Source organism: Nelusetta ayraudi, unplaced genomic scaffold (assembly GCF_046127955.1).
Source record: "Nelusetta ayraudi isolate G7.1 ecotype Tasmania unplaced genomic scaffold, CSIRO-AGI_Nayr_v1 ptg000031l, whole genome shotgun sequence".
Classification (NCBI taxonomy): Eukaryota; Metazoa; Chordata; class Actinopteri; order Tetraodontiformes; family Monacanthidae; genus Nelusetta; species Nelusetta ayraudi.
In genome coordinates, this window is record NW_027466081.1 from 4,856,025 (window position 1) to 4,868,197 (window position 12,173).

At 42.5% G+C, this 12,173-nt stretch overlaps 1 protein-coding gene across 1 annotated transcript; it reads left to right on the top strand.

The window, feature by feature from the left end:
• The first annotated feature begins 2,190 nt into the window (after positions 1-2,190).
• wdfy2 (WD repeat and FYVE domain containing 2) lies at positions 2,191-11,889 on the top strand. The gene is made up of 12 exons (XM_076031028.1): positions 2,191-2,535; positions 3,622-3,689; positions 4,345-4,418; positions 5,628-5,682; positions 6,294-6,444; positions 7,345-7,457; positions 8,347-8,473; positions 8,687-8,792; positions 9,377-9,478; positions 9,624-9,754; positions 9,854-9,962; positions 10,053-11,889. The coding sequence occupies exons 1-12, from the start codon at positions 2,399-2,401 to the stop codon at positions 10,080-10,082; spliced, it is 1,203 nt and encodes a 400-aa protein (XP_075887143.1). The 5' UTR covers positions 2,191-2,398; the 3' UTR covers positions 10,083-11,889.
• The last annotated feature ends 284 nt before the right edge of the window (positions 11,890-12,173 follow it).

Consider the following 12,173-nt stretch of genomic DNA (forward strand, 5'->3'; position numbering starts at 1 on the left):
CCATTGGCTAGTGCGGGAGCCTTATTACCATATCCAAATTAGGCCAGAGCTGGGCACTGTCTCATGCGCATGCTTGCTAGACTCAGAGGAAGGAATGCGAGGAAAATATTTTGTATTATGCGTTTCAGAATGCAATATATGTGGCCGTGCGAGTCGTCGTCCTTCCCCACGATCGTTGTGGTTTTTGACACACGACATGAAGGAAGAGTCCGATGACCGCCTTTCCCCAAGAGCATTACATAATCAGCGTTTACTTCATCCTATACACGGGCGTGGGCTAAGACAATCCCGAAGACTGTAAAACTAAACTCAAGGCAACACATGGGCTATGTAAAAATAAAAATAAAAAAAAATTAAAAAAGGGGAAAAAGCTAAAAGTCACGAATCCAAGAATGTACCCAAGGTACATTGAAACTTGTGGGTTGATGGTGTGACACTTGGGCGTTCATGTGAACACCAAACAGAGACAGCCTTTTCTGAGAAACGATCTCAAGGAAGGCAGGTTAGCAGAAGAGTCGCTTGCAAGCCAAGGACTGTCATGCGCACTCCCAAACTCGTGCACTCTTCAGATTCCTACTCAGACTTTCTCTGTCATTTTATAGCAAAATGTTTACGCTTGCTCCACATTTAATGGTTTCGTCAGGGAGGGCTTTGGGGAGTTTATTGAAAAGGTGAACTTGTAGCAACACAAAGTTCCTTTGTTGCCTGTACTTTCGGTTCCTATTTTGCATCATCATGGCAATCTACTACCATACACTTACGAATTGTTTGGAGTTTCGAGTAGTGCAGTCTAATTTGGCATAGCACTTCATTGCCACATGACACTTTACCAGAAATGCGCGATTATGCAATTATATTTACATAATAGAATTTGGAAATAACATCATTTCCGCAAAAATGAGAAGAAACACGCGGATGAAATCTTGTTTGGTACAGATTAATTCGCAGTGAGAGCCCAAAGCGATTGTTTCCCGGCTTGTAACGCACACGCTATTTCAGAATAAAATTATCAGTTTATGTGACCATACACTATTTTTTTATGGATCAAAAATATTACTAAAAAACGACTTGTGGTATATTAGCAAGACATATGAATCTGTTTCTTAAAAACATACCAGTGTGAAATGGAAAAAGCCTATACAGCAAGTAACTTTTCTGCTAATTTTTGTTCGATAAGGGATATGTGGATGTAAAATTCTAGAACTGTTTTCACTGCATCATAACTTTCTAAAAAAGTTTCTGTAATTTCTGTAATGTAAAACGTTAAAATGAGGTGATGACTCTTCGTGTGTTTGGTTATTTTTTCCTCCTAAAGCCTAGAAATACAACAGAATTGCAAAAATGCTCACATTTGTTACCATTTCTGGCTCGTTTGGCCTTACCCGGACCCTTAATTTGAAAGTCTAGTGATATTAGGACGGAAGTGACCTTATTTTACTTTACTTCAGTTGAATGAGTTTTTGCTATACATCAAACAACTTGATGCACGCTCAGTTGTCACGTCACATTTTATATCGGCTCATACTACGCAGAGACTTTAACTTCCAACAACACGATATTTGTGTCGAATTCATGCTAATGTATATATTTTAAATTCACAACACATCACTGTCATCGGGATTTTAGCATTAAAGTTACAACAGGAAATGTACTGTTTTAATACGGAAAAACACTTGATCAAAATCACATGTATGTGAAAGGCTGTCGTGAATTATGCTACTTTAAGTGATTTGCAATTGTCCGGCCAATGCCATATTTTAACAACCATACATTAAAATAGATTTAATCAACAGTATGCATATCTGTGACATATTATTACAATCTTCAAGGCAACGCAAAGTGCTCTTATATAACTGCATTATAAATACAAATTATTTTTCACAAATGGAGGTGATAGGAAGTCGCAAGTCTTTTCACATCCTTGTAAACTTTAACACATGCGGCCTCTCAGCTGACCAGCAGGGGGCTACCTTACTGCTAGCAAAACAAGTCAATAAAATTGTATTAGAACTTAAAAATGACAGTATTTCAGAGATGAGGTTACCACCGCCCACATTTGTGCAATTTTTTTTTAATGATTATAAGTCAGAGGTTTTCTACGTAAATACTGTATTTTTGTGAATACTATCTCAGAAAAAGCTGACAGGAAATCTTATTTTGTTTGGAGGAAGTGGTGTGTGGTTGCAGGCGGGTGCGTGTGTTGGTGCTGTCATCTGACTGAACGCCGAACGAGCCTCCGTGTGTTCGTCGTCACAGTACCGTGTTCTCCTGCTGCTACCTGCCGCTGACAGCTAGCTAAGTAGCTCCCGGCCGCGGAATCTGCCGACGGAGCAAAGAGAGGTTATGTGTCCCGGAGCCGCAGTCGCTGACGGACGCTTCTGCACCGCCGCGTCGACCGATGGCATCCGACACCCGGCCGCAACCGCAGGCTCGGAAGCCATGTCTGCTGAGCAAAATCGAGGCTTTCCAGGATGTTGTGAGTGCGGCGGTCATCATCCCGAAGGAAGACGGCGTTATTAGCGTGTCTGATGACAGGTATGCACGGCTTTATTTTCCTGCCTGCACAGTCACATATTCTGTCATTTTGTCCAGTTACATGCTTTATACAGCTCTATACGGCCACTTCTATGCATCTGGCTATCTGGCTTTATGGGTGCAACGCCTTGTGATTCTGCAACCAGTCCAATTTCTGACTGTAAAACAAGACACTTTAAACGTGTCAGCTGACACGGTCACTTGAGCGCCTCGTGTTGTTGTTATTATACCGATTGGACGACAATGTTAGTATAATATCACTATGAAATGTCAACCACTTCCGCCTGTGTGTTTGGTTTTAATCGTTCCTAATGTTTGCTAGCTAGAGCTACCGAAAACCAGCACATTCAGACTGAAATATGTGCAATTGTCATCTGCGGCCATTCTGTGGCTTTTAGACGTACAAGTGCGACAAAAAAAAAAAAAAAAAAAAAACTAGTTCTGCTTTCTCCGTTTAAAACACACACTTGTCTGTTTGGTTGTGTTGGCTTATCTTAATTTGGTGTAAACTCTACATCCAGTGTATTGGCACTTGCCAGTAGGTGAAAGGGTGGGTTCGGACATGTAGGCTCCATGTCCGAACCGGTGCGAGTCCACTTGCTTTTCTCCCTTTTGTAACCAGGTCTCGCTTAATTATTAAACATTTCTTCAGCTAATTATTATGTATTTTAAACCTGCATGAGAGTGACCTGGAGTTTAACTACGGAATATTCTATCATTTCGTTTCAAGAAAGATGAAATGTTTGTATTAAAGTAGCCAACAAAAAGCAGAACAAAACTGTTTAATCCAGTCAATATGTAGGTTTTGCCAGTAATTGTTTGCTATTATTTTAAAAATAAATAAATAATGATAATAATTTAGCAAGTGTTTTTTTCCTCTCTTTTTCCCATTCGCATCATAGCCAGAATAAAACAACTCTGTTTGTATGCATTTGCAACACACTTACCTCTTTTCTTTTAAGCTGTTACACACATGGTTTAGTTGAGCAAATAAATGTTACCGATATTGATTCAGTACTTGCTACTTAATAATCACCTAAATCATGGGCAATAACAGTGAGCTGCTGTCATGTTTTCATTCTTCAGGACGATTCGGGTATGGCTGAAAAGAGACAGTGGTCAGTATTGGCCCAGTGTCTACCACTCTTTGCCAAGTAAGTGTTTCAATCATTTAGTTCAGTGATTGGTTTGTTTTAAAAAAAAAACAACAACAACTGTTTTTCATCCTAAATACATCCTAAATGTCCAAATATTATTAAAACATTGTTTCCGTCAGTTGTGTTTACTTCCCAGTTTTCTGTTAAACAGTCAGATTCTTCGAACACGAGTGTCTAACTGTTGTCAGGATACTCTTTTTTTTTTTTTGCTCAAGCTTCCTGTGTGTTCACTGTCAGGCGACTTCCTTCACCTGGCAGACATAACGGCCACACTGTGGCAAAGATTAGCTTTACATTTACTTTATTGACTCAAGGTTTGTTGATGGTCAACACTTCAGCGCTGCGACCGGCGCTACATGTTTGTGAAACTGTTGTTCGACCGTTTCCCTTCAGTTGTGCAACTGGGGGGAATTTATGTGCTGCCATCAGCAAGTTCTGCAGCTTACAACAGCAATAGCAGCTGCTGGTGTGTCACAGATTTTAGGCTATTAGTAATAAAAACAAAAACAAAAAAAATGCTGTTCAAAATTAACTGCAGCAGAGCAGCGGCAAAGATTGCAATAAAAAGGATCCCAGTTTTTCTGAAAACAGATTTCCCAGAATAGCGTGCTTACATACAGGCCAGTCATCGCTGCGTTCTGTATATTCACAGCACCGTGCTCCTGTATGTCCTTTAACCTGGAGACCAGGAGGCTGTCCCTGGGAATGGACACAGGAAGTATCTGTGTAAGTTCCGCCGTCCGTCTGCTGCCTTCCCCATCGTTTTTAGCTCCTTCCTGTCGGAGCCGCCATAAGGGCTCCTGTCATCCCTCTGAATTTGTTTTGTCTTGGAATGTTGACAGCAAGGTCCTGTGATCGCTGCTCCTTCCATTGAGCATAGCTAGTGGAATTCCTCTGTAATTGCATGTGTTTCTTTTAATGTGTTGGCAGTGCTCCAGTGCAGCAGGGATGTTTTTCTTGTGTTTGTTTATTCAAATCAGAAAGGCAGTTTGGTTAGTCACTGTGAGCTTTGAGTCACATGTTTGAGAGCTGGACAAATTTGATCTTTTACCTCACAGAGTGCAGAAATAGTGCAAAACGCTGGACTCTTCCTTATTTACATTCTTTCTATTTTTCTTTTCCTGCTGGCTTGCACTGTGTCTACAACCGTGGTTCATAAATTATACATTTGGCCTGATAATGTGGCTTAATGAACAGTCAAGGGAAGACAAAATGCAAAAGGACTCAACCCGGAGGCTGTGAAGTCATACGTTTAAGTTCTTTAAATTATTAATGATTTTAAAATGAAAATATCAGTGTCATGCTGGCAAAGGACAGAGTCACTCCAGTGTCCATAAATGTCTTAAAAGGGGTAGTTTATGAAATGTGGATGTACTTTTTACTTAAAATGTTCGTAATATAACACACAAACGTAACATATAATAGGCAGAAAATAGTTTTATTTACCTGTCAAGTGGTTGAACTCCCTTGTCAAACAACTTACTTTCTTTTTTCATCTCATGTGCCCCTCATAATCCTTTTTTTTTTTTTGTTGACTGGAAAATGGAAAATGTATAATGTTGTCTGTCTTATAATAAACTTATCATAAATAAATTTAATTTCCTTGCGGCTGTAATTGACACTTGAAGAACATTTCTCCTGCGCATTATTATTGTTGTTGGTCCCAAAGTGAGCTGCTTACCGGCTAAAAGTCATTTGCATGACGGAATATTTTCTTATCTCAGTTCCCACACGTGTTTATTATGGCTGGATACCCCACGGGAGGGCACTCAAAAGAGCTGCTCACGCTCTGCTGCCTGAAGCCTTGCTCTTCAAATGTCATGTTTCGCTGCTTACTTGAGTGTTTTCCGTGTAGATAATAAAGTTCAAATTTCTCGACTGTAGCGGCACCTCGGCCACTAACTGAATTGACTGTGTCCAAATCCTGTCTTGCAGGAATTCCTCCTGTCCGAGGACTACAACAAGATGACCCCGGCGCGCACATACCAGGGTGAGACAGGGAGTGCGTGTGCACGAGTTGATGTGATGCACCGATCACATCAAAGCATTCTTGATAGTTTTTTTGTTTTTTTTTAATTGTCAGCGGCATTGCTGTGTGAAGAAACTGAAAAATATCCTACTATTAAAATTACAGCTCAAAGAATTCCTTATTTTGAAATATTTATGTAAAGATAGACCCCAACGAATACAATCTATTTTGTCTATAAATAGTACATAGAATGCAGGGAACATGTGCAAACAGTGTATGCTAAGTTACCATGATTTTAAATGAAATGGTAATGACAGTGTGTCTGCTGCACACAACCAGATGGATCCCTGCACTATATAGAACACTGTTCACACTGTGGGGAAAGTGTGATGGAAATATTGGAGGGTTTGGAAAAGACTTGGAAAGACTTCCTGAATATTCCCTGATACCAAAGACTGGCCTCACAATTCATGCCTTCAGAATAAAATTCTGTAGTGTTAGCAGACTAAGCATGTTGACTATTATCTATCTATCCCTTATCGTACACATAATTCTGAGTCAATCCCCCAATGATCCAGGGGTCATTGTTTCATATATTTGTGTTGTTTCCTTCTTTTTTTTGGCACCTGCAGCTCATCAGGCCAGAGTGACAGTGGTGCTGTTTGTGTTAGAAATGGAGTGGCTGCTGAGCACTGGCCAGGACAAAAACTTCAGTTGGCACTGCTCGGAGAGCGGCCAGCAGCTGGGGACGTATCGCACCGCCGCCTGGGTATCGGGACTACAGTATCCTTTCAAGCCCGACCACGTCCGAGCCACCGCTTAGACTGTGGAGCCTTGCCACACGAGGTGGAAAATCCCCCCCCCCCCCTTCAACCCCCTCCCATTTTTTTTTATTATGACAACATTACCTGTTTTAAGGACCGAGGGGCACAGGACAGACCAATTAAGATTAGCTTTCCAGCCAGTTTGGACTAATGGCTAACAATAGGCATCAGTCATGCTGTTGTCAAGGAAACAGGCTAAGTAGAAGTCTGTAATGGCCAGATGAAAGGCTGTGAGTGCTCAGTAGTGACACTGATCCATACTAATGAGTCTGTTGTGGGGTCAGCAGACTGTCGGTATCCTGCACAGAGACAATGAGCCGTGACAGTGATATTTTTTTTTTTGTTGTTGTTAAGCACAACTACAGATGTAATGAAAATAAGGGCCGCTTCTGCATCGATAGGACCCAGTAGATGTTGATGGGGGTGCGAAAGCAAGTAAAATGTTTTGGTTTTGTGATTGTAATGTAACTGCTGTAGCATAGCGGTCCAGCAGAATGGACAGATGGCTGGATGGATGGATGAGGGTGAGAAAGAGAGAGAAATGATTTGGGTGAGACAGAGAAACTGTATCTCTTTGCTCTTGAACCACAGACATGGAGTAATCTGCTCTGTTCCCAGAGAGATTAGCGTCAAGTGCTAGGTCGTTCCTGGTCCACGTTACATTCTCTTCTAATCAGGCCAGACAAGGACTCTGGCTAAATGACCCACGAAAAGGCCAGGAGCCACTGCCAGATGTGCCACACTATAAGCACAAAGTTTACTCAAATCGAAGGCTGAGCGCCCAGCTGTTTTCCACACACGCAACGGTAGCCTTTCACCACGGACTTGGCCTTCTTCTTTAACCATAATCTTACCCCAGGTTTGACGTGGAGACCAGGCACGCCTTCGTCGGAGACCAATCTGGTCAGGTGACCATCCTGAAGCTGGAGCAGGACAGCTGCAGTCTGGTCACCACCTTCAAGGGACACACTGGTATGCGAAGGCACAGCCACGGTCAACCAGCGATGGAATGGAAATGTTCTCAACGATGAGAGCGACAGTGGCCAGTGCACAATGGCGGGAATTTAGCTTATTTTAAACCACTTGCGTTGATTGCATTACAAGAAACCTGCATTGATGTTTTGCAACATCATGACGAATCCCAGAAGGATTATTTTCTTCTATTATGCACTAATTGTTGCAGGAATCCTTTCCCCTCGGCCTCATGAGCGGCCAATTCTCCTGCTGGAATGAAAAGGAGAAGAAATCCATAACATAGAAACTGGCTGCGACTTTAACGCAGCATTTTTTTGGGATGGCATATTGTCAAAACTCAATTGTATTTAGTTTATATAAGTCTTTATGAGAGTTAACCCAAATCAGTGCGGCTATGACTGTGGATTCATCAAATGGAGGCAGAGGAAAATGTAGTTTCCAGTGTTTTAAACAGGATTTAAGTTGTTTCGATCCGGAGCAGATGGAGTTTAAGTTGGAGCAAATTAGTTTTAAGAGGGGTTCCGTAATGCAGATTTTCAGTCTTCTGCTCACATTGACATTCACTGACTCTTGTAAAAATCTTTATGCAAAGTGCCAGATATTGCAGTGCAGAAGGGCAAAACAATATATAAATAGGGAGATTTATATGCAATCTTTTGTAAAAAAAACAAAACAAAACAAAAAACGCAGCAGTTTGGCTGGACTCCTAAAATCAACTGATGGCGGGTTTTTTTTAACCCCCACGATTACGTATCCAGAGAAGTCGTGTCATAACAGCCCGAGGAAATCAACTGTGTTTGTCACCGTGGTCAGCGTGATCTCGCAGGACTCACCATTGATGCTGCATGTGCTGACTTTACCTCTGAGTCCGCGTGCTTGTGTTCAGGTAACGTCACGGCGCTGTGCTGGGACCCATCGCAGAGGGTGCTGTTTTCGGGGAGCTCGGACCACTCCATCATCATGTGGGACATTGGAGGGCGCAAGGGCACGGCCATTGAACTGCAGGGACACAAGTGAGCATCCCGACACCGAACCGCTCTCCAACCTGCCTCTGGTTAAACTGCATTCACCAGGCCAAAAAAAAAAAAGTCACATTTTATTTTTTGGTCGTCAAAGCAAAACTAAAAAAAACCCCGACAACACAAGTATTTTGTGCTTATAAACGAGCTCTTTGTTTATAAGAAGTACTCAATTGTGTGTTTGTGATTGCCCCCCCCACCCCGCAGCGAGAAAGTGCAGGGCCTGTGCTATGCGTCACACACTCGTCAGCTCATCTCGTGCAGCGCGGACGGAGGCATCGTCATCTGGAACATGGACGTGACGCGACAAGAGGTGAGAAAGTGAGAGACGGCGGCCCGGCGAGAGCGTCACACGAACTCGAGTACAAAACGCTCCTTCAACCCCAGTCTGCAAAGAAATGGGAATTCTAGAAAAGTCAATCACATTTTATATTTTCATTCTTTATACCCCATATATAAAAGTACTGCAAAACCAATTCCTAAGTGGCATTAATGGTATACATCATCATTTTAGCAAGTCACCAGCAAAAATGACATTTGGGAATGACTGTCCTTATAATCTTCTGTTTTCTGCTGGACCACTTAGTTTCATGTTTCTTTAGAGCTGTGACGTTCGGAAGAATCCACAAATTCTTGTATGCAGAGACGCCCTGTGTTTAAATATTACAGACTATTATTAGCTAATGAGAACGCCACGTATCGAAGTAACTTTGTCTTACAGACCTTTGTATTTAATATCCATTAAGAGAAGTCAGTAAATATTACACACTGGGCCACCAGTTGATTAAAATTGATCAAACTTCATCTCATCTCATCTCTTTGACTGAATTCAGTTTTCCGTGAGCAAAAGCAGCAAACAATTTCAGGGTCTTTCATGTTTAATGTTTGTTTGAGCAGACCCCGGAGTGGCTGGACAGTGACTCCTGTCAGAAGTGTGAGCAGCCTTTCTTCTGGAACTTCAAGCAGATGTGGGACAGCAAGAAAATTGGCCTCAGACAGGTACGGAACCTTTGATTCCGTGACAAATTAGCATCGTCGGTAATCAGAGATCAGCGCAGTGGCAAGAGTTCATTTTCCTCGCTTCGTTTTCGCGTTGTTTTGTACCGTGATGATAATAATAATAAACCCTCCCCGTTTCCTCCAGCACCACTGCAGGAAGTGCGGCCAGGCCGTGTGCGGCAAATGCTCGTCCAAGCGCTCCACCATCCCCCTCATGGGCTTCGAGTTCGAGGTGCGCGTGTGCGACAGCTGCCACGAGTCCATCACCGACGAGGAGTGAGTAACAACGGGCACTCTTGTTCTCGCCTTTGCCCCCCCCCCCCCCCAAGCCTCCGACTGACTGGCACTGCGCCCCTCTCTGTCTCTATCCTGCAGCCGGGCGCCCACGGCCACCTTCCACGACAGCAAGCACAGCATTGTTTACATGCACTATGAGCCCACCACTGGAAACCTACTGACCTCCGGCGCCGACAAGGTTGTCAAGGTCCGGGTGGGGGCGACCGCGGGGCAAAAAGCGCAATGTGGACTTGGTCCGCTACGCCGACCTGATCGCCTGTCGCGTTTATGTGTGCAGATATGGGACATGACCCCGGTGGTGTCCTGACGTGGCTGGAGGTGGTCGCCAAACTGCGGACGGGGTTCTCGGCAGAGGGAGTCCCGGCGGCATCGGCGTCACAAGGATGATATTTAACAGTTTCCTAATAAGAAACGCCGACTGTTTTGCAGAGGGCAAGAGCAGCCGGGGAAGAGGGCAGGCCTTTGGTGGCACAAAGTCACTTACGAGGTGTGTGTGTGTGTGTGTGTGTGTGTGTGTGTGTGTGTGTGTGTGTGTGTGTGCGTGTGCGTGCGTGTGCGTGCGTGTGCGTGCGTGTGTGTGCGTGTGTGTGCGTGTGTGTGTGTGTGCTTTGTCCCCAGTATGTCTTTGTGTATATATTCGTACTGTATTTGTGCATGCGGGCGGATGCATTCCACTTTGCACGGGCATGTATTACTACTTTCCGGTTTAACCAACAGTCTCTCCGGGCAGTTGAGCGTCTTCACTGGGGACAGCCAGGAAAAGGTTTCAGTGTACATGTGTGCAAAAAACATTTGACTCACAAATCTGAGATTTGAGAGAAAGTCAGATTTTTCTGGATGCAGTGAAGAGTTGGCTTAAGACCAAGAAAGACTTTTTCTTTTTTTTTCTTTTTTCGATAATTCATTGTGCGATGCTGCGCCACTCAGTCCAAGTTTGAAAAGATAATCATCTGAAAATGGGTATAATATGGACCTTCAGTGAGCTACGGCTTCATACGCTCGTCAACTTGCACCACCTACTGGGTGAGAATGCAACATGCTGTGGTTGGTGTGGACTTTGATAACGTCTCACGCGGGAAGGGGTTCGCCAGCGGTTGTGCCACTAACAGGCAACGAGTTTTGTGCTACTTTAACACGTTGAACTCTGAGCGTCATTCTAAGATGACGAGAGTAATTACATAGTAGTTTGTGATGTTTAAGACCTGATGTTAGCTCACAATTTATTGTGCTTTGGTCTTTGGATTTTTTTTTTATACATACATTTGTTAAGCACATTGAAGAGGTATTACTGTCATATCATGTTGCCGAAGTAATTTATTTGATTTTCATGCTATTTTGAAATGTAAATGTTTCTCATTGAAGTGTTTTTTTGTCCCTTTGAAAATATTTTATTTTGAGTTTTGCAGAATCACACTGAAGAAAGTCGAATGCAGATGAGACACTTTTAAGATGTGTTTAAACTGGCATCAAACCAATAGGATAAATGTTCTCTTTTTTTTTTTCTTACTCAGGCCCATAAAGTGCTTTCCAGATATGATTTCCAAAACTCCGAAATTTAAGTTTTGCCCCTTAGCCTCAACAAAAATTCACTCAATTCACTTTACTTCATACTTACTGTATACATACATACAGATTTGAATATGCCAGTGTACGAATTAATCCAATTCATCCAGAGCTGCACTCAAATGAATACAGAGTGAATTTGAACAGTTTTTGTCTCTTGTGCGTCTGTCACATATACACCTTGCGTTGTATCTTTTTATCTTCTTGGATGGAAAAGTGCTTGTATCCGGTCCGACAATTCACTCATCCTTGGATGTTTGTTATTTATTTTTTATTTTTTATTTGTCGTCTATATGTTACCGACGCGTAAACATGCATATCATCGAGCCATCAGTGGCAGCAGCAACCTGTAAACAAAGCTAGATTTAGTTGTCGCCTTTGCTTTTCTGTCTGGTCATTTCAAGTGTTAATACTGTATTGTATCTGTCCCTTTAATGTCAGTGCACTGAAATCACAAAATGAAAATGACATAAATCACTGCTGCTGTGAAGAGAAAATCTTGAAAATCTGAATTTATTATCATGTTTGATCATAAACGGTCTGTAAGCTGAGATGAACTCTTGCTATTGTTCCAAACCACCACATCCGATAGATTTATTGTCTTGAAGATTCCATTCCGTAGAAATTGGCAATTGTTTGCATGAAACAAAAGACCTGTTGTGGAACAACTGTATAAGCACAGTAATGGTAACGGCAGCATTTGGCTCACCTGTGTGTAAAATACATAAACCATGAAACCAAACTGGAAACTTTCAACAGACTCTGCTGGTGAGTTTAATTTGCATGGTTCACAGTTGTCTAACGTATTCTTCCACGCTTTCTCAGAAACTGTCTG

Excerpts from the sequence above, each read along its gene's own strand:
- wdfy2 (XM_076031028.1), top strand. The coding sequence starts at position 2,399 with ATGGCATCCGACACCCGGCCGCAACCGCAGGCTCGGAAGCCATGTCTG. Across the intron at positions 9,479-9,623 it reads AGAAAATTGGCCTCAGACAG|CACCACTGCAGGAAGTGCGG; the intron begins GTACGGAACCTT and ends CGTTTCCTCCAG. Across the intron at positions 9,755-9,853 it reads GAGTCCATCACCGACGAGGA|CCGGGCGCCCACGGCCACCT; the intron begins GTGAGTAACAAC and ends TCTATCCTGCAG.